This window comes from Elaeis guineensis, chromosome 4 (genome assembly GCF_000442705.2).
Source record: "Elaeis guineensis isolate ETL-2024a chromosome 4, EG11, whole genome shotgun sequence".
In the NCBI taxonomy this organism is placed as follows: Eukaryota; Viridiplantae; Streptophyta; class Magnoliopsida; order Arecales; family Arecaceae; genus Elaeis; species Elaeis guineensis.
In genome coordinates this window covers 136,908,069-136,931,339 of record NC_025996.2, presented here as the reverse complement: position 1 = coordinate 136,931,339, position 23,271 = coordinate 136,908,069, and the positions used below count along the sequence as shown (strand labels likewise).

Sequence of the window (23,271 nt, the reverse complement as noted above, 5' to 3'; positions counted from 1 at the left end):
AGGATTAATTAATGATTAGATCATTAATTAACTCAATTTGATTGAGCATTAAAGTCTGAATCAAGTCTGATTGAATTGGATTCAATCAAGTCAGGTCTGATTAGGTTATGAGATTATCTAATCGATAAGGGAGAAATAATCCTGATTTGATTGGATCCATGGCTCAATTAATTTACTGATTTGATCAGATTTAATTGAGATTATTAAAGCCTAATTAGATTAGGTTCATCATATTTTATTTGGGTCTAATTTAATTGGGTTTGAAAGAAATTTAATTGGTTAAATCTTAGAGTCCTAAATGAATGGGACTCTCTTCCTTACGCCACTCAGAAAGACTCATCTTTTTTCTCATCGCACAAAATCAGTTTGTGCATGAGAAAAATTGAAGCTAAACCCCTTTTTGTCACCTTCTTTGGAGTGGATAAGGTTTGTTTTAAATTGAATTCAAAAGGTTTGAATTTAAACTCAAAAATATATCTCTATCATCCCACTCGTCGGTGCCTTATGAAGGAGCCTATTTTGTGCGACAAAAAGGAGGAGCTCCCATATGTTTCCATACCCAAAATGTTTTGTGTGATAACCCAGCCAGCCCAAACGAAAAAAAAAGAGAAGAAAACAGAGGAGAAGAACTCCCGAAGGGAGTCTTCTTCCTCCATTCACCGGCTCCTAATCGGAGTCGGAAACAAGTTCCCTCCGGCCCTATTTAAGGAGGAGATCCCTCCTCTCTCCTTTCCACCAAAAATCCTAACCTCAAACGACGGTAATCACCAAAAAAATCCCGCGGAAGACCGTCCCTGTGCCGTCCAATTTCTCGTCGGAAAAGCTTCGCCGGCGACGGAGGTAAGCCTCCTCCCCTTCCTCTCTTCTCCCTCTTCCTTCCCGTACCGATGTGCACGCTCGCCGGTGATCGAAGTCGCCGGATTTTGTTGCGGAAGTAACCTTCATTTTTTTACCATTTTTCTTGGATTACCGGTGTCGGTGGTCACCGCCGACCACCGGTTTGGCCCTCTTCTTATCGGGGAGTCACCCCCCTCCTGCCGACGGTCGCCCCACGCCGGCTGCACCGCCGGCCGACCAACCAACGAGGGGACCTCAAGGTCCCCTATTTCAGCCCAAAAGAAACCCACGGGAGAAGAAAAAAAAAGAAGAAGAAGAAGAAGGAAAAGAAAAAGAAAAAGAAAAGAAGAAGGAAAAGAAAAGAAAAAGAAAAGAAAAAAAGAAGAAAAAGAAAAGAAAAAAGAAAAAGAAAAGGAAAAGAAAAAAAAAAGAAAAAAAATAAAATAATAATAATATAATAATAATAAATAGGATTTTCTCTCCTCTCTCTTCCGTGAAGAAAAAGAAAAAAAAAAGAGAGAAAGAAAGAAAAGAAGAAAGAGAAAAATAAAATTAATTAATAAATAATAAGATAAATAATAAAATATGAGAAAGAGAGTTTCTCTCTCTTCCCTCTCTCTCTTCAACCTGAACTAGTATTTTCTCTCTCTAGAATTGGACTTTCTCTCTCTATTTTCTCTCTCTAGAATCCTCCCTCTGAATTATTTCTCTCTCCTAAGATTTTTAAAATTTTGAGAAGAATGATGATGAATTTAAATGATCCTCGTGATGAATTTTTGGTCCGTGATCGTCGGACGGTACACCGACATCTACTTTGATCAGATCAAGTATTTTTAGATTTTATTTCTCATGATCTTATTGAATTGTCCACATGATAATCTTAGCATAATTTGATCTGATCGATCGAATTTGTTGAATCATATCGTCTGAGAAGTTCAAGATGAGTTTTCTCTCTCTAAAATTTTCTCTCTCTAGAATTTTCTCTCTCTAAAGTTATTTCTCTCTCTCTCTCGATTTCTCTCTCTTGATCGATTTATCAATGAGGAAATTCTTTCAATAGTCCTGATCTGATTCTAATGAAGAATCCTGATCTATGATTGTCAAACAGCGTACTAGCACCCACCTTAATCAGACCATGAATCTTTAGATTTGATTATCTATGATTTCGATCTAGCCATGACTTGATTTGATCATGTTGATTTCATCAATTGAGATATTGGACCAATCATAATGTTGGATTGTGTCACCTGATCAATTCGAATTGTACCTTATGAATTCTCTCTCCTCTGATTTTCTCTCTCCATTTGATTTTATGAAATCGATGAAGAAATCTCGATCCTATCATTTCGAATCCGATTTGATCTGATAGTCAAACTTTGGATCGTTTAGGTCCTAATTAGATTTTGATTAGATGAAATTAGATGATCGGACCCAATCTAAATCTTTGAAATATGGTGTTCGTATTCTTTCTAATTATTGAAATTGATTCTGTATAGGATTGTGGATGTTTGATCATGGGATATCGCGATATGATCTACGAACAGAATTTTTGAAAAAAAATTTATAGAATTATATGGATTTATTGGAATGCGTTCGAGGTAAGTAATGTTTCATTTTTTCTAGATTTATCGGTAAATTATAATATATTTTTCTGACATGATTTGTGAAACGATGCATGAATTGGATGAATGATATTTTGTTATGAAAATATCTTATTTGAAATGTTATGATGAAGCATGTTTGAACATATTGATTTCATGATGCATTATATTAATTGATTTCGATACTACATGATTATATGTTTTATTATCGAAATTAGAATATGAAATATGATTTATGAAGAATTATGATATAAGAAACATTATGAATTGACAACTTGACTATGTAAAGGACCCCGCCAATGGGGGCATATACGTTGGCAATTGATTGTCCTGAGGGTTTATGTCGCCAGCGAGACCAGCGACATGTCGCCAGAGAGACCAGCGACAAACCGCCAGAGAGACCAGCGGTTCCGAAGGACTTTGCTGCCAGATGATTCGCAGCTCACCGCAAGCAGATACGCGGTATTATGATCCTGCCACAGAAAAAATGTGGTCATAGCTCATGGTTGACGAAAAGAATTGAAGAACAAAAGAAATTGAAATCTCGAAAGAAACTTGAATTTTCAAAAAAGAAATGAATTTGGCATGAATTATATTGCATAATTAAAATTGATTTCGAATTGATGAACTCTATATGCTTATTTTCTATAAATGATTATTTACTTAAATGCCTGATGAAATCTGTTGAGAAGTGATCATTACTTACTGGACTGTCTAGCTCATTTCCTCATATTTTACTGTTTTTATAGATGTTGAAAAATTAAGATGATACAAGATATGAATGGAAGAGTGATCAGAAGCAGAATCTTCATATTTTTATTTTAGGTTGAAAGGCTTATTGAATTTGATGCAAAGCCTTTGAATCATTGTTGAATTTATTAAGATATTAAAGAAAAAATTTAGATCGTTATATTTTAGATTTAAATTATTGACTAATTATTCCACTGTTGTTTTAGGATAGTATGATAAAATATCTTGCATGCTTATGGGAAGAATTTTCTATGAGTATGCGGCGGTTGCCATGACCCTCGATTCAAAATCTCAGGTCGGGGGCGTGACATTTTGATAGGTCCCTCTTTAAGTCAGATAAATGTGAAAAAAAATGAGAATTAAATTGAAATTCAAAATGGTTTGAATTGCAACAAACTCCAATCCTTATCCTATCTAACCTGATTTGTGCGACAATCATAAAAAGCTCATGTTTTTGTGTGCCAACCAATCTAAGACTTTCATCATGAGATACCAGAGGGAAAGAGGAGCTGAATACTTTTCTTAGGGTGTGAGGTTTGGGTGGGCTTCTATCTTTCTTGGCGTGAATAAAGGAGGAGACCGATCTCCTCTCAGGTGAGAGATTTAGAACTATTCTAGAGTTTCTGGGTGAGAAAAAAATCAAAGGGAAAAGAGTCTTTACCTTTTCTCCATTATCCAGCATCCTCTTCTGATCCATCTTCGATATCGAAAAGGTCCGAGATGATCGAAGAAGGGGATCAAAACAGATCCGCCATCAGAAGTCGCCTGCATGAGCTAGCTCTCCCGTAGAGGGCTAATTGATCGAAGACTTCATGTGGATCATTCATAGAGGTCGGATGCTTGCACAATTACGAACAACCAGAAAGGACTTTCGGATTCACATTCTTGATTATGGAGTTCGACTGCCCACGCTCAGATATTGGGTTCGGAATCCTAATAGTAGTAGATTAGATCTATTGCTAAATGCTAATTTTTGGTTCACATGCTTATTATTTTAAATTCAAATTTTTATGCATATAAATTCACATCATAGATCCGTTTGTAGGAATTTTAAGATCAGATCTTATGTATGTATTTGTAGATTAAATAGTTTAATCTAATATTTTTTACCGCAAAATTTTTGAAATGCATGCATGAAATCCCTGCGTATCCCAACAGAAGTTTACTAAGAACTCAGATTGATTGAATCTTATATATGATAAGATTAGATTGATGAATTATCCATAACCCTAGTCTTGTTGGAACTCACAATAGAAGAACCGAATCACATGACACCTGCACTTAGAGGTTCATCTATTCAGTTGTACTGAATTGTCACCACATACTGTTAGGTGTTATTGGCGGATTGTAGGATCAATTGAAAATTATTCGGATGATCAATTATTCTTAAATTGGCTGAATTGAAAAGGATTCTAATCCATTGAAAGGAGTTTCAATGATATTATTGATGAAGATCATAATATATCCTACTACCAGATAAAATTGACACTATAGGATCATACACAAAAAGAATTGGTCTAGGATTGAGCAATTGGACTCATATGGTTCAATTGGGTTAAGGATTTGAGAAATCCTATTCAGTTTAAGAATACTATGCTAGCATATGGTTACACCAAAATCCTCTTTAGACTTAAATTCCTATGAAATGAGGATTGGACCAAGTCAATTGCATACAATGTGGACAATCAAGAGTTGGTTTTCCATCATAATTGAAGTTGGAAGAAATTATGCTCGTACCCATATTGGATTGGATCCATGGGGCGTCAACTATTGACACCCCCTTGACCTTATGTGACAAGGATTAGGAGACTAAGATGGGGCACATGCCCCATCAGGGTTTGACACCAATTAAGGCAAATAGGAGGTGCCTAAGAGTCCTAGTACGAGTTGGTTTTGGATTCCTTATGAGATAAGGATGTGATTTGATTAAAGTCCTAAACCAAGTAGGACTCTTTTTGGCCTATAAAAGGGCCTTGAGATGTGATCTCTAAGCCCTAAGCAATCCAAAGCTCTAAGCCTCCATGCCTTCCCTCTCTCTTGGCCTTCACGCCCTCTCCCTCTCCTCTCTTCCTCATGCCTCCACGCCCAAAGGCCCAAGGAGTTGGGCATCCTCCTTTCTACATGCCAAGGGTTGGCGCGTTGTCTAGAGAGAAGGAGTTTTCTCTTGTTCTCTCATCTTCCATCAAGTTACATACTGTTTTATTGAAGAAGAAACAAAGAAAAAGAGTTCCAGATCGTTCCCATAGATACCTATAGAGGTCGGACACTTGTACGGTTCTAAAAAGGACCGAAGAGATATCCATGATTATCAAATTATGGTGAATACCTACCCATGCAAAGATGAGGATGAGATCTTCGTAATTTTGCTTTGCTAAAATTTTATTTGCTGCATATAGATATTAAGAACATGATAGAGATAATCTCATGAGATGAGATCCATAAGATGTATGTTAGATAAACTCACTTCCACTATATGTATAAAATTTTTATTGTTCTAGCATGCGTACCTCAGATTTTCCTTCACCTAATAGGTTGACTCCTCTCTCTTTTTTTTTTTTTTTTGATGAAAAAAAAGAGAGGGAAAAAGAGTCAACTTTTTTCTTTCAGGTCTTCATCACGAGGCTAAATATAGTTTTAGGTCTTGTAACGAGGCTTGTAATAGCTCTACTCACAAAGACCGAGAGAGGGTAACATTTGTAAATGTTTCTTAATAATTGTATGAAATTTTGTTTTCTCAATGATGAAATATTATAACTAGCTGCTTAAGTTGTTGACCATTTGGAAGCTAAATATGGAATTTACAAATTACTTCTTCGACAAATTCAGGTATGCATTTATCCAAGTATTTTTATTGGTATATGCTTGAATCAAGTAGAGGTGTTAGAGATATCTTATTGGTCAGTTAGCTTATTATTTGGTTTCTTATTATCTTGTAGATGCTTGAGTATAGAGCCATTTGGGTTATGGGCAACATGCTGGAGAAGTCAAGGTTCAGGTGGTGATCTGGTAGTGATTTGAAGACCGTGCTGATGGGTTAATTCTATGGATGGTTGACCCTAATGATTTTTGAATTATTGAAATATTTTCATTAAGCATGGATTTACAGCTACATGACACATGGCAAGAACATAAGAAGTCCATCCAATTTTTCCCGGTCGTTGGAAATATCTACATGGCATATGGCAGGAATACAAGAAGTCAGTCCAATTTTTCCCAGACGTTGGAAATAACGAAGGATTCACAGCCGCATGGCACATGGCAGGAATATAAGAAGTCAACATGGCCGTTCTTTGGTTTAATTGGATAATTTTGTCTCTACAAGAACGGCCGTGCTGCCATTTAAGCGGACTCAATAGACATTAATCTTGCAGGGGAGGGGAGTAGTGGCTAGAGAGGTCAGACACATGATTTCCAGGCTTTTGCTGATTCTGGAGCTACTATTACTGTTGGCAGCATCGCTCGGTACATACAAATCCAAGGCAAAGAACCCATCATTTCCACTGAGCTGCACCAGCGTTCCCTACCCCTTCGGCATGTCAGGTAAAGCTATGGAAGGCTTCGAAATAAGCTGCAATGGCACTTCTCCAATTCTACGGCTAGGCGAACGTACTTACCGGCTTGCAGACATCTCACTGCCGCAAGGCTATCTGAGCATCTACACTGGTGCCATTTTTCAGATCTGCGACATGGATTTCACTTCAGGATCTGGCTGGATCAACCTGACAGGAACCCCCTACACAATATCGGACACACAGAATGCGCTGACGATGGTTGGTTGCAACTATGTGGCAATCATTTCTTCTGAGGAAGGGTTTGTGTTTCTTACTACTAGTAGCTTGGCAATGGTTGGTTGTGTTACTTACTGCCCTTCCGTTGAGACTATCGTCAGTGGGTCTTGCTCTGGCTTGGGCTGTTGTCAGGCTTCCATCCCTAAAGGTCTCAAAAGCTTCAACATACTATACGGAAATATTGATAGCTTCCAAAACAGTACTGCCGGTATCACCTATTGCAGGCAGGCCTTCTTTGCTAACAAAGGCAGCTTCACATTCTCTAGAGACAAGCTGTTGGATGGTGTATACCATAAACAATTTTCTCAAGATGGTTACCTGATGACGTTGGATTGGGCTATTGGGAATGACACATGCGAAGAAGCGAGAAGAAAGAAGGAAACCAATGCATGCAAGGAGAACAGCTATTGCTACGATTCAACAAATGGGTTCGGGTACCGCTGTAATTGCAGCCAAGGATACCATGGAAATCCTTACATTGGATGCACAGGTATGCATCAGTTTACATTTCCATGAAACATTATATGTATGCATCAATTTACATTTTCATGAAACATTACATACATACGCACATAAAAAACATATGGATATACACATAAATATACTAGTTTATCAAATTAGTCCCGCCATACATATGCGTTACGTGTGGTTATGTACAAAATACATGGAGATATACACATAAAACATATGAATATAATATTGAGCTATGATCCATTTCATTCAAACAAGATTATAACCCGATTTGCAGCTAGTACTATATCTTGTTAATTTACATTTACTTTTACTCCACCCTGATATATTCTCGTTACCCCATTGCTTGTTGACTTCAACATGCTTTTCACTCTTGCAAGATATTAATGAGTGTGAGGATCCAGAGCTCAATCCTTGTGTGGGATTATGCATCAACGAGCCAGGAAATGTTTCTTGCGCCTGCCCACCTGGTCAACATGGTGACGGTAGAAAGCAAGGAAGTGGTTGCACGAAGAAGGAAAAAGATACGGCCTTTCCGCTGGAGCTTGCTTTGGGTAATATATTCAAATTCTATTGTTGCTAAAAGGGAAACTATGCCTAGAGACTAGAGTTATATGCTTTTATTTGAGATTTATTTGGTCTGATGTTAATTAACTGTTTGAAATACTCCTTGCTAATACGTGTTAGTTTGCCACTCCCTTGTTTCGGACCTGTGATAACCACGTCATCAACTCGGTGATTGCTAGACTTGTGCATTTGTGAAGTCGGGCCAGATTCAACCCAGCCCAGGCCTAATTAATCTGATCTGATCCATAAGGATACAAAATTAAGCATTTATTTTTCTTTCTATTAGGTGTTTTGCATATATATTCTTGTAAATATGTCTTATTACATATTTACTTTCTAAAAAACACTATTTACATATATACTCATAACATTATTCTGTGAGATTTTTAATTAATGGAGTTGATATAAAAATTTTCATTTTAAGAGTAAATGCCATTCTTATCTTTTTACATCAATATCTGTAAAAAATTTAACACTCAATTATGCTGTAAAGAGATATTATTTTTGCATAAACTTTTCAAGAATATTAATACAAAAGAGAAATTAAATCCATTTTATGCCGAAAACAATTAATTATTGGTACCATCAGCAAAAAAAAGAAAAAAAAAAAATCTAACGGCAAGGTACCGTTACAAAAACAAAATAATTTAAGGGTTATATATGTAAATAGAAATAAATATGAATAAGCCATATTTGCAATGGTATGGGTGTGGTTGGCTAGAGTGGGCACAAGGAGAGAGTCAGGGAGAGAAGAGGAAGTGATTTTTGGCTTCAAGCTTTGTACCAGCCATGTAAAGCCACCTTCAATTTCCTCTTATTATGTATAGAGAGAGTCAGGAGTAGTGATGCACCCATTATTCACACACGCACTCACAGTGAGACAGAAGGGGGGGGGGGGGGGGAGGGAGGAAGTAGGGTAGAGTCAAAGTGCCCGTGAAGAGTAGAACTCGGAGAACAAGGATTCCATTACAATAATTAGAGTCCTGCATGTACACGTGCAATTTTATTTTTCTTTTATTTCATTGGAGGATCATGGGCAAGTGAGCAGGAGAGGGATTGCATTTTTCCCATTTTCTCTCCTATTTAGGATGTAGAGAAATTAGGATAGTGGAGGCATTTGGAGGAAGGCAATTTCACCATTTTATTATGGTGAGGCCTAACTTCAAGCTTTGGGCGGTAGTGTAAAACAGCCATCAAAACTCTATTAATAAATAGACTAGTTTTAGCACATGTACTGTATATGCCTTTTTATAAAGAGAGAGAAAGGGAGTGGAGGGATAGGAGAAAATAAGGGAGAAAGGACTTGTGTATATTGTCCTAGAGGTTTCGTAGTGAACCACTCTTCCAAACAATCTATCTAGCTAAAGGGAGAAAGCACTCTTGTGTTGAAAAAATTACGAGAGCCCTTTATTGCAAACCAGAACTATCTCACCTCCATAAGACCCTATCCGCTTCATTAATCAACTGATCAAGTAGAGAATATGCCCCTTGGAAGCAGCCCTAACCTCCAAACTTACAAAAGCAAAACTTATCAAGGATGTACAAAACCTCACTATTTACCTCACTATTTGTGTTGGAGTGAACACAGTGCCTTCACATAAACATGGAACTATATATAGTTTCATACCACCATTATTCCAAAGAAAAAAAGCACTTGAGATGCAACCTACACATTAGTATTTGATGACTATAAAATTAACTAAATTCCTTTCGAACTAAGCAGTTATGTGCTAGTGCAGAAGGAAACCTTTGGAAATTAAAAGTCAAAAGAAGAAAGAAAATAACTATTTGTTTCACACGTTCTAATGGATTTATAAAAGTCCAGACGTTGTGTACGTTCACTTTCAGAATGATGCAACTTTGCATAATTTTTCTTTTAAACATTATAGAAGTTTTGCAATAGCTAATAACCATCCAAGCATTTAAGAATTTTTAAAATTTCAGATAAAAGACTTTTATTAGAAGTAACTACCTAACCAAGTTTTATCATTTTTGAAAACTATTATTATTATTAATAAATATTGTATGATATGCCCAACTTATCTTGGTTTTGGATTGTGATGTGTATGGGACCTGCATTTGAAAAAATAAAGAGAAAAATCTATTTAACAAGGCTGTGATTGAGTGGAGTTGCAAAAGAAGGTGCTGGACAATCAAATTATCTTGTTTTTGTCAAGATTATCGATTTCCCGTTAAAAAGAAAATGCTTAATCAAGATAATCCTAATAATTTCTTCTCGAAAACAAGTCTGATCATTTTCTAATATTTAGAAAGGTAATTTAAGTATCTAATTAATCCCATATTTTGTTTTTATTGATGCACAGGGGGTTTTTGGTTGGGGGGAGGAAAAGAATTTTGCTATTGGTTGTGGTTCTTGTTTAGTTTTACCATCATATCCTTGTACACCGGATATTGTGTTGTCATCTAAAGCTGCTCACATGGCATGCTTTAGCTCCGTGAATATATTTTTCTCCCAAAGATTTATTAAAAAATTATACTTCGCTGAGAAGCACAGTTAAGTTATTTTTGAGAAATGACACAGTCATGTTATTAGTAATGAGATGTTTTACCTATGTTATTAATTCTTACAGGAGTAGAATTTAATTGGTCTTATAGAAATGCAATGTAACATTTGCTTCAAATCTAACTGTTGATGATCAAGATAATGTCATGCAGAAATATTTGTTGCTTTGTTTTTTTCTGAGCAAACAGGTCTACAATTAGAGTGGTAAAATTCCTAGTATTGTTTAAAATTTCAAAGCTCAGCAATAAAACCATCTCCTGCCCTTACTGGTAAGAATTACCATCAACTGAGATTTTTTAGAACTGAATTTCTTCCTGCTTATATGTAGGTGCGGGGCTAAGCATCCTGTTTATTTTAATCATTGGAAGTTTGTTGTTCTATTGGGTCTTAAAGAAAAGGAAACTAATTAAGATGAAAGCCAAGTTCTTTCAACAAAATGGAGGCTTGTTTTTACGGCAGCAAATCTTAAGTCAAGGTTCTAATGCAATAGTAAAGATCTTCAGTATAGAGGATCTAGAAAAGGCCACCAACAACTTCAATGAGAGCCAAATCCTTGGTTGCGGTGGATATGGTACTGTATATAAGGGTGTTTTGCCAAGCCAAAAAGTTGTCGCCATCAAGAAGTCCAAATTAGTTGATGGGAGCCAGCTCGAGCAATTCATCAATGAGATTGTCATCCTCTCTCAAATCAATCATAAAAATGTTGTTAGACTTTTGGGCTGCTGTTTAGAGACCCAAGTTCCATTGCTTGTATATGAGTTCATATCCAACGGAACCCTCTTCCACCATATCCATGGTCAATGTCATGATTTCTCAATGCCCTGGGAAGTTCGTCTAAGGATAGCTGCAGAAGCTGCTGGTGCATTGGCATATCTGCACTCAACTACTTCAGTACCAATCATTCATAGAGATGTCAAATCTACAAACATACTGTTAGATGAGAATTATAGAGCTAAAGTATCAGACTTTGGAGCTTCGAGGTCAGTCCCATTTGATCAAACACACATAACCACAATCGTGCAAGGGACATTTGGATACTTAGATCCAGAGTACTTCCACACAAGCAAGCTAACAGAGAAGAGCGATGTCTATAGCTTTGGGGTAGTTCTTGTAGAGTTATTAACTAGAGAGTTTTCAGTATCTCATGCTAGGTCAGAAGATCACAGAAATCTAGCTACCTATTTTATATTGATGTTTGATGAGCTGCACCTCCTTCAACTGATAGATCCTCAAATTTTAGAGGAAGTTGAAATGGAGAAACTCCTTGTAGTTGCACAACTTGCTAGGAGATGCTTAAATTTGAAAGGAGAAGAAAGGCCAACCATGAAAGAAGTTGCCATAGAGTTAGAAGGGCTAAGGAGGTTCCCTAAGCAACAGCTGGCTCCCCAAAATCCTGAGAAAATGGAACACTTGCTAGGTGGGATTGGACCTTCAAATGGATGCACTGAGGAGGCAACTAGACAGTATAGTTTGGAAGATGATATGTTAGCTTCCATGGATCTCCCACGGTGATGAATTTATGAGAAACTAGTTTTGTAGAGAGTTGTTGAGGTATCTTCTGTGATATTGATGCTCCCTACTTTACTAAGCAGATGATCATCGAATTATCATTTGAACTTTGTATTTTGCTGCTAATTTATAGATTGTACTATGGAAGATCTATGTGATAAAAACTAGTGATCCAGCTACATATTGATGTAATTATGTTATTTGTACTACTGAGTATTTGAATTTATCCATGACATACCGTTTGGTGATATGTACCAAGTACTAGGATTCTTAGTTGAATTTATCCTGCTTGTATGAGTTGCAAGTGCTAAATACTATTGGTTTCTTCTAGAGTTCTTAGTGCTTGTTGAAGATTAATTACATGTTTGCTCCTAGTTCTAGAGGATGGTTTTGGTTAAATTGGTTAAAGGGTCACATATAGACCATTAGAAAAGAAAGCATGAATAGCATGCAACAAATAAAACATACCAAAGCAATAATCTTAAATAATTTAGAATTTTATATATATACCCTTGCAGATACGACATACTACTTGTTTATCCTTCAAATTAAATTCACTATTTGCATATATACATATATCTTCAAGTCTTTCTATTTTGAAAGCATGCCCCTCGCATAAGATATTTGACTAATGCTATTAATAGATAGTTGCTTTAAGTATAAAACAAAGTAATTATCATTTTTCATTTGCACCCCTGAAAGGTTAAAAAAAAATGCTCTTTACAATATAAAATAAGTGTTAGATTTTAAGAGTATTGATGTATAAGGTTAATAACATATGTTGGATTTAAAATGATAATTTTTAATTCTATTAGTTAAAAATCTAATAGGAGATGTATCACTGCAAAAACAAGATGATATGAGAGCTATATATGCAAATAGTGAGTTTTGGAGGGTAAATATATAATAAGTCATACTTATAGGGTTATGTATGTAAAATGCTAAATTACAAATTTTAAATAGGATTGCTATAATTAATGGGACAGATCTTATGGTTGATATAAAACAAGAAGTTGCCGTTCTCTTAGAGAAAACCATCCACCAATTCATACACCCAGATTTGACAATCTTCTTTATTTTCATATACCGTAGATTTAACTAGACTCTAGAAAGACAATAAATCTTTAATGAATAAATAAAAAAATTCTAGGGGGAAATTTCTCCTTCTCGCAGCTATATATCTTTGCTCGACTGAAGACTACCACTTTCAGAAATATACAGAAATGATAGAGGAAGGCTACTTTTGCAAATTGAGCTCCATGTCAACAATGACCTACCTTTGTACGTGCCTCCGCCATCGCAAATTTTGGTCCAGCCATCACCCACTCTAATATGCTAGTTGAAGTCCTAGCTTCTCTTCACTCAAAATATGGAAGTAACTTAGTATGTTATAGTTACTTCATTTTTCTTAACAAAAAAATGCAGTAAGTTTTTAGTGTTCTTTTGCCCATTCTGTATATGGTGTCGTGATCAATTAAACTCTAAACTCTGAGTTACACCAAATATTGTTCATATGCAATGAGATATAAGAATTAATATACCATTTACTCAAATCATTGTCGGGAATCTAACAAATGGGCACAAATTTGATGAAAATTCTGAATCTAAAAATATAAAAAATGCTATCCAAATTGAAAAGAATAAATAATTGTATGTTTGAAATAAAAAAGTAAGTGCTTTAACTTTTCAGATCACAATCCAAACCCTTTGCAGCAAAAAGAAAACCAAAGCCACAAGCTCATCCTTCTCCTCCTTTATTTTACATGGGTATTAGATAGATCTTAGATAGATATATAAAGCCAACGAATTCAAGTAATACCTTCTAACTAGATTTTTTGCATAAGGTTTTAAGTTGTTAGAAATAATATCAAAGCAAACCCTACCCATGGTTTATGTAGACCAGGAAAAATCGTAGCACGGTCTAAGAAATCCAAATAACTATTAACCCTTTTGGGGGAAGTCGTAGGTTTTAACCAATAACACATATCCCCAATTTAAAACTCTATGGATTACCTCTTCTATCATTAATGTTGAAATCACCACCCAATAGCCAAGGGCTTGAGAGAATGCTTCTTATCACTACAACAGAATAGAGTATTAGTGACAAAAAAAATTTATCGCTAATAATCGATTTTCATCATCAATGGTTATTAGCAACAAAATTATCGTTGCTAATATTTAGTCACAAATAATGATATCATAGATAATTTTTTACAATAAAAAAAAATTTTCATCGCTAATAATCTATATTATCGATCAAAAATTTTTATCGTTAAAATTTTTTTTCGAAAACTACTAACGATGAAAAATTTTAGTCATAAAAAAAGATAATTTATGATGAAATATTATGTCATTAATAAAAAAAATAATTATTTACAATGAATGATATTCATCGTTATTAATTTAATTAAAATTTTTTATGAAAATCAAAAAAATATTAGCGACGTAAATTTTTCATCGTAAATATGATAATTTCTGACGTAAATTTTTATCACTAATAAATTATTAATTACTTATGAAAAAAATATTTTTATCACTATTAATTTAATTAAAATTTTTTATAAAAATTAAATTAAAAAAATATTAGCAACGTAAATTTTTCATCACAAATATAAAATTTTTATCGCTATTAAATATCAATTATTTATGATGAAAATATTTTCATCACCATTAAAATTTTTATAAAAATAAAATTTTAAAAAAAAATTAGTGATGTTAATTTTTGATCGCAAATATGATAATTTTTTATGCACATTTTCATCACTAACAAATTATCAATTATTTTATGATAAAAATATTTTTATCGCTATTAATTTAATTAAAAAATTTTATAAAAATTAAATTTAAAAAAATATTAGTGATATACATTTTACATCACAAATATTTTAATTTTTGATGTAAATTTTTATTACTAATAAATTTTTAATTATTTATGATAAAAATATTTTTATCATTATTAATTTAATATAAAATTTTGATATTTTTAAATTTATCAAAAAATTATTTACGATCAATTTTTCATTGCTAATATGTTTATTGCCGATCAATATTTTGTCAGGAATAATTTTATTGCTAATAATTTATACAAATTTTTTTAAAAAATAATTTATAAATATATATATATTTAATTTATATTTATAATATTTTTTATAAATTAAAAATTAAAATTAAAATAAAAAATTAATATAATAAATTCATAAATAAATTTTATCATTTTATTATATTAAATTAAAATTATAAGAGATCTAAAAGAAAAATAAAAAATTACATAAATAAGCCGTCAAGTGTCGGCATCTGCAGAAGGAAAACGAACTGAAGAAGGAAAACACTCGAAAGAGCTTGAATCGATCTGCTGCTGCCTCATCAGCTGCATCATCTGCTCCATCTATGCTATTCGCTCCATCATCTGGATCTGGAGCCGTTGGTACTTGTTGATGCATACAATCAATTCATCAGCTCGCTGCTCAGTCTGCCTCTACACCTCCATCAGTCGAGCATCACAGGCAGTATGGATGTCAGTCCTGAATGAGCATGAGAATGAGGAAGCACTGATCCCATACCTTAGACCCCTAACATAATAGCATCTTTTTTCAAGCACCTGATTATAGATTTCATCATCCGTGGGTGCGATCGAGCCCTCAGAGGTAGGCTGGGATCTGATGTCTATCATACGATCCTAAAAATTAAAGTTATAGCTATTTTAATTTTATACTGAAAATCAAATTGAGAATAAAAAAAATAAAAAATTTATAAAAAGCTCCTGGCTCCCCATCGTCCACTCCTCTGACCATCGCTAGTGGGTCTGCTGATAGATATCAATCCTATCAGAAAGCTCGCCACTCTCTGCATCTCTCTGTAATTTGAGAATAATTAATTAAAAAAATTTTAAATAGTTAGAAAGTTAAAATATATTAATTAGAAATTACTTACCATCTGCTCCATATGACAAGCGAACGACTTCGAACCCCCACAATGCGATACGGTCTGTCTCGTCCGATTCGTGGTGTTCTGGACACATCATCTCTGTACAGTTAGTAGTCAAATTAGTAAGTAACAAACTAAATTTAAGAATAAATGATTCAATCGTTAAACTCTAAAAAAAAAATTTAGATGTGTAACCTGATATGCCGGATCCTCGTAATGCCAGCATATGAGAGCTCAATCATCTATAGTGATGCTGTTATAGGGCCGCTACCATGCTGCCTCCATCCCATGATCCTGCATCACATGGTATCAATGCTGATGGATACGGTGGTGATACTCTTTAAAATGCAAAGATAAATGAGCATCTACAACTCGCCGCACACGATTCTCCTCAAAATCAATAATATCAAATACACCTTGTCAATAACAAATATTAGAAGAATACCATGCTAACTAAATATTCATAGTATAATTTATTTTACCTGTAACTAGGTGTAAAAAACTTCTCTCTGAGCCAGTACAATGTGATGCCAATCGAAAAATATCACGGAGGCATAGTTATGGCATATGATGCCCAGCTCGGTCTGTCACGGCTCACACCATCTCTTAATGGGCCTGGTGTAGTCGGATGGTATCTCAATATGGAGACACTGCTCTGGGTGCTCACATCTCGAATGCTCTAAAGTGAGGTTCTTTGATGGACCTCGCCCTCGCCTCACCACTGATGGAGGGTCTGAAATAATAATAAATAAATCATTAGTATGATAGCTATCTAAATAAAAAAAATTAAATTTTATTATATAAAAAATATAATAATACCACTCGGACCCACCTCACTGAGACCTGTCAATGCAGAACCCTCTGGCGACGGAGCTGGAGCAGCAGTGGAAATCAGTGAAGGCGCCTCAACCTCTGGGGTAGACTACGAATGCGAACATCGTCGTCTGTCTCCTGATACCAAACCTATAATTTTTGACATATAAATAAATATAATATTGAACAATAATAATGAAAAATAAATTACATTCTAATGAATAGAATTATATCACATACCATTATTATAAGAGAAGAATGAACAAAGAATATAGATCTACTCATCAATATTCGTATCTTCCTTGATGTGTAGATCCTCCTCCGAATCATAATAATCGATAAATGTGTCATCTTCCATCTCATCATCATTTATGAATTAATCGTCATCCTCTGACTCATCAAAATTAAATACAAAATCAGCTTCAACTTTATAAGATGGCAGATTAGCCCTATTCAAAGGAGCTATTACAAGTTCTTCATTAACAAAAAGCTTGACTAATATTAATTTTTTCTCTTGAAAAGCTTTCTCTTTATGTAAATCTAAATTTTTGTCCATCTCTAATCAGGTTGGTATGTTATATACGACTCTAAGTGTTATTTTTTATATAACATGTCAATTACCTCGATACTTTAGATCCTTTAAATATATTACTTGCTTCGCTTGAGTTGCTAATATATACGGCTTATTTGAGTATCATGTTCATGCAAAATTTATATTGATAAAGTATGGATCAATATGAATACCGATCTTTTTATTGCTAATATTCCACCATTCATATTAAAACAAGAATACAAAATTACTGGACCCATACTTCAGTTCTATGATATCTATTAGTACACCATAATATTCAATCTCTTTTTTTCTTTCATATCCTATCATAGCAATCCCATTATTCTAGATTTGTCGTTGCATCTCAAGCTTTTTTGTGTGAAATCTCATTCTTCCAATAATACAAGATGCGAAGTGGTTAAATCTTCAATCGAAACCACATGCTAAATCGTATAACTCATTGGTCACACCCTCTTCTTTATTGAAATACTTATATTTTATCTACACCATAACATAAAAAATTATGTTGGTTCAAATAATTATTTCTATAATTATTAAAAATAATGAATTACTAGTGCAACTTACAAAATCACCAAATTATTTTGCAAATTTTTTTCTATGTCGATCATCAGCATCCGTATTATTCTCTCTGCATAGTATACTCTTGTGCTCACTGCAATAAATCATGATTTTTAATTTTATATTAACATGAAAAAATTGCTTAGTATATTAAATAGAATGCTAAGATGGTACTTACTCAATAAAATCTATAATTTCTTCATAATTATTTAGAACATAGAAGTATGCCTTGGATAGCTTATTCACGTCATAAATCATATCTCATTCCACCAATGGGTTGAACCATTTGTTTAAATATAGACAGCATCGGTTTATTGTCACCCTATTCACGGTCTGCGTTACGATCTGTATGATTGAATCTTATTTCGATATCGTCAAGATACATCAAGCAGAACGTGACACACTCCGTAGCTATGTATGCTTCCGTTATAGACTCTTCAGGTCATGCTTTATTGCGCACATACTTTTTTAGGATACACAAGAATCTGTAAATAAAAATAAATTTAAATTTTAAAAATATATTTATATCTTATAACTGATATGATAAAATACGTATAATTTCTTTACCTTTCAATAGAATACATCTACCGATAATGTACCGATCCGATCAAAAGAGCTTTTTTTGAAAGAGGAATAGCCAGATACACCATAATATCAAAAAATAATAATGAAAATTTTTTTTCTAACTTACAAAAAATGAGTACGATATCCTTCTTAAACTTTTCAAGTTAACCTTCAATTTTTGACAACATAGTTCTTGAAAGAACACTTCCAACTCAATCAATACAATTTGAACATACCACCCAAATAGTCACGCATGACTACAGGAAGCAAGCATTGCATCATCACATGGGAGTCATGATTTTTTATGCCAAAGATATTACCGTTGTTGTTCCCAATACACTACGATATGTTTGAAGCATATGCATCAAAAAATTTTATAGTTTTGAACCATCCACAGAAACTTTTTTTTCTTCACCAAACAGTGAATAACATGCAGGTGGTATAAAAAATCTATCACCTCGATGAACTAAATGTAACTCTGACCGAATTCTCATTTCTTGCAAATCAAGGTAAGCTTTTATACTATCTTTTATTTTTTCTGAAATATTCAATATAGTACCAATGATATTATCACAAATATTCTTCTCAATGTGCATTACATCTAGATTATGATGAAGTAGTAGCTGCTTCCAATACAGTAGTTCGAAAAAATGCTTCACTTCATCCAATTCAGCTTAGCTTCAATACGCTTCCACCTGTGAGTACCCAATATTTTTTCAAATTAGACATTTTTAATGATTTCAAGTTATTCTAAAACTTTTGCTCCACTCAACTCCTTAGATGGCAGACGTCGGTCGGACTTACCATCAAAGTATTGGTTGTAATGGATCCTCCAAGCTTTAAATGTAAGGAGGATGTATCCTTGTTGCATATTAGACATGCCAGATATTTTTTATATTCCATCCAGATAAGTTTTCATATGCAAAAAAATCATTTATGGTCCTTAAAATCGAAGCATACAACTTAAAATTTTTTCGACTTACAGAATCATATGTCTGTACTCTATTTTTTCATAGCTCTTTCAGATCATCGATTAACGATCGTAGATATACATCAATTTTATTACTTGATGCTTTCAGACCCAAAATCAATAGTGACATAAAAATAAATGGTTTTTTCATGCACTTTCAAGATGACACATTATATACAACTAGTATCACAGGCCACATGCTGTAGGAAGTACTCAAATTATCAAAGAGATTAAATCCATCTGTCACTAAACTAAGCTGGATATTGTGTGGGTCACTCGCAAAGTGCAGATGCTTTGCATCGAAGTCTTTCCATACTATGAAGTCGGCCAGATGGCTAAGTATGTTGTCCTCCAGAATTCGTTGCTCATGATATCATCTTATTTCTTCTGCTATCTTTATAGATATATACAGCCTTTGAAGTCTTGAAATCAATGGAAAATACCTCAAAATCTTTTGAGGAAACTTTTTTTCTCTCCTGTTATCGATTTTGTACCTAAGCTCACTGTATTTCGGACATTCAGTTGCCTGTTTGTTGTCTTTATAAAATAATATACAGTCATTTTTGCAGGCATGTATAGGAATATAGCTAAGTCTCAATTTTTGTATGTATATTTTTGCTTTAGAATACGATTTCAGAAGTCTCTCTCCATCGAAAAGAGCTGCTTTAATCAATGTCAAATTTTGATCAAATGACTTCTGACTCCATCAGTCACGATTTTAATATGAAGTAATTTTATCAAGAACTCTAACTTGAAGAACTTTGTATAATTTGGATAGAGTGGCTCTTGTGCATTCCTTACAAGTTTTGCAAACTGTTCAGAAGTCTCTTCTACCTGAAGCTGGATATTATGTTCAAGATCAGAATTGCCTTCAGATGCATTAGTATCATGCATACATTTAAACAAACACCTTGATGTAAATTATCCAATAGTTCTCCTATACCATCATGATCGACAGGTTCAGCAGGATCACTATCATCTTCAATATCATCATCGTCGCACACAACTTCATTCGGATCACTCTCCCCATGCCAATCTAGTAAGTATACTTCTTATCCATACCATAATATAGTAGATGTTCCTCAATAAGTGTTATATGATGATATACCATATTGACATATCTCTTGCATGGACACTTTATCCGACTAGCACTGTCAGCCTTATACCATGCAAAGTCAATAAAATCTCAAACACCTTTTTGATATTCAGGTAAAAAAATATCTCTAGCATTCATTCAACTTTTGTTGATATCCATCTAACAACAAACATGAAAATCATTAACAATAAAAAAATTTTCAGTGGTATTCATCCAAATCGAATCTCGATCCAAATTTTGGATCGAATTCCAATCCAGATTTCAGACCAAATCCCAACCCAGATCCGAACACGGATCATTTATACAAAATAGCATGCATTAAAGAATATAGACTGAATAGTAATACAGAAAATCTTCTTCCATCAATTTAATGAAGCAAAAATGCATGATCCTATCCATTTCAAATCATTACTAACAGTTGTGGCCCTATCCCTTTCAGAAAAGTAATAATTTTATTATTGTTATTAGTCAATATTTTATTTTATTATTGTAAAAATTTTGACAGCATCTTCCTATAGTTCTCCAAGTATACGATGTGAATATGGTGCCTACACATCCTATCCACCATATATTCGGAGAACAGTAGATAGATAACTGCTGAGTACCACATAATGAAATAAAATATCAACTATAACAATAATAAGATTATTATATTTTCAAAAAATTTAAATATGAGACATCTAAGAGTCAATCTCAATCAAGATCGATTCTTGAATAGAAATCTACGGCTCAATGCAATTTAACTACCATCTCTGAACATACATTTAGAGATAGATTTCTAATTTATCAAAAAAGAGTAACTCTGTATTGAAATTTTTTCATAAAAAATTTTAATAATTTTTTTTAAAATAAAAATATTTTTTTAAAATAAAAATATTTTTTATATTTAATTATAATAAATAAAAATATATAAAATAGTACATAAAATAATTAAATTATAATAAACAAAAGCAACGTACATTGTGCTAGTCGAACAAAAAAATTTATAAATTTCAACAGTAACATTAAAAAATTTATGCAATAAATATAAAATAAACAATAAGTAGTTAAGCATGCAAAATAATATTAATATAAAATAATAACATGAAACCTAATCCCAAGAGCCTGATGATTTTTTATTTTTTAAAAATATTTTTTATCTAGAAATAATAAATAATTTTTTATTTTTTAAAAATATTTTTTATGTAAAAATATTTTTTTTCTAAATATTTTTTTTTCTAAATCAGTTTCAGACTCAGCTGCCCACGGTCGTTGCTTCCACGGTGCTGGTGCTGTCACCCAACCCGCACTGCCCGGATGCCACCATCACCTACCCCCTGCGGCACCGTCGCCCTCTCTAACCGCTCACGATCCAGAGTTCAACTCGGATCCTGATCAGATCTCAATCTGGATCTCAATCTGAATCAAGATCTTGATCCGGATCCCGACCTCGATCTAATTTGGATCATGATTCAAATTTTATTTTTATTAATCAAATAATAAAATATTTGATTAATATTTTATTTTTTTTAATTTTTTAATTTTTAATTTTTTAATTTTTTTATCTTTTTTTCTTTTTCCCCCATCATTTTTCTCTTCCCTTCCTCCCTCCCCGCCGTCACCCACCCCTCCTTGCCCGACCACGGCCTCCTCCCCGACCGCCCATAGCCCCCTCCCCGCCCTTGTGTCACCCTCGGCTGCCCTCTGACCCCATCTTCGCCGACCAACCCCCTCCTCGGCCCCGTGTCACCCCCGACCGCCCACAGACCCTACCCCACCCCCGTGTCGCCCCCGACAGCCCTCCGACCCCATTTCCATCGGCTGACCCCCTCCCCGACCTCATGTCACCCTCGATTGCCCGCGGATCACTCCCCGCCCTCGTGTCACCCCCGACCGCCCCTTGACCCCATCTCCACCGACCGACCCACTCCTCGGCCTCGTGTCGCCCTTGGCCGCCCACGGTCCCCTCCTCGCCTCCGTGTTACCCCCCGACTGCCCCCCGACCCTAGCCCCGCCCTCGTGTCACCCCTGGCCACCCCCCGACCCTAGCCCCACCCTCGTGTCACCCTCGGCCGCCCACAGCCCCCTCTCCGCCTCCTGGTGGCCCGATTAACCAAAAAAAAAGGTTGGAAGTACCCTTACCTCCGGAGGACGGCGGACGGCAATGGCAGCATCAGAGGCGAGGAAGGAAGAGGGTTTCATGGACAGCAACAACGGTGGAGAGGTGTGGATGGCAATGGCGGTCGGGGGTGCGGATGGCAACGACGGCGGTGACGGTGGAGAGGCGCTTGTCGGCAAGAAGAGAGGGGGGGAGTGCTCGAAGAGGGAGAGGTGAGAGGGAGATCACGGTTGGAGAGAGGGAAGGGGAGAGGGGAGAGCTCAAAGAGGAAAGAGGGGAGAGGGAGGAGGGAAGGAAGAGGGTTTCGCGCGAAGGAACGTCGAATTGATGTGCATTGAATGCAAAATTATTAGCGATAAAAATTTTCGTCGCTAATACTATTATTAGCAATAAAAAATTATTTTCATCATCAATAATTTTCATAAAAAAAATTTCTCCATTAAAAAATTTTTTTTTGTTAAAAAATTTGGCCCAAAAAAATTTATTAGCGATGAAAAAAATTTTATCGTTAATAATTTTATTAGCAATGAAAAATTGAATTTCATCATCAATAATTCTCATCAAAAAAAATTTTTCACTAAAAAATTTTTTCTCTAAAAAAATTATCTAAAAATAAATTATTGGCAATGA

General features: G+C 34.7%; 1 protein-coding gene across 2 annotated transcripts in view; it reads left to right on the top strand.

Moving 5' to 3' along the window:
* The first annotated feature begins 5,200 nt into the window (after positions 1–5,200).
* The window catches only part of LOC105042599 (wall-associated receptor kinase 17-like), a 104,138-nt gene continuing 86,067 nt past the window's right edge, over positions 5,201–23,271 (top strand). Inside the window, exons 1-4 of one of the 2 annotated variants that reach the window (XM_073256863.1) lie at positions 5,201–6,014; positions 6,125–7,466; positions 7,828–8,001; positions 10,867–12,318. In XM_073256863.1, coding sequence (XP_073112964.1) covers positions 6,593–7,466; positions 7,828–8,001; positions 10,867–12,050 — 2,232 coding nt within the window. In that variant the 5' untranslated portion in view covers positions 5,201–6,014; positions 6,125–6,592 and the 3' untranslated portion in view covers positions 12,051–12,318. Of the gene's footprint in view, positions 7,467–7,827; positions 8,002–10,866; positions 12,319–23,271 lie in introns of those variants that run through there. The other variant, XM_073256864.1, reaches the window with a different exon arrangement.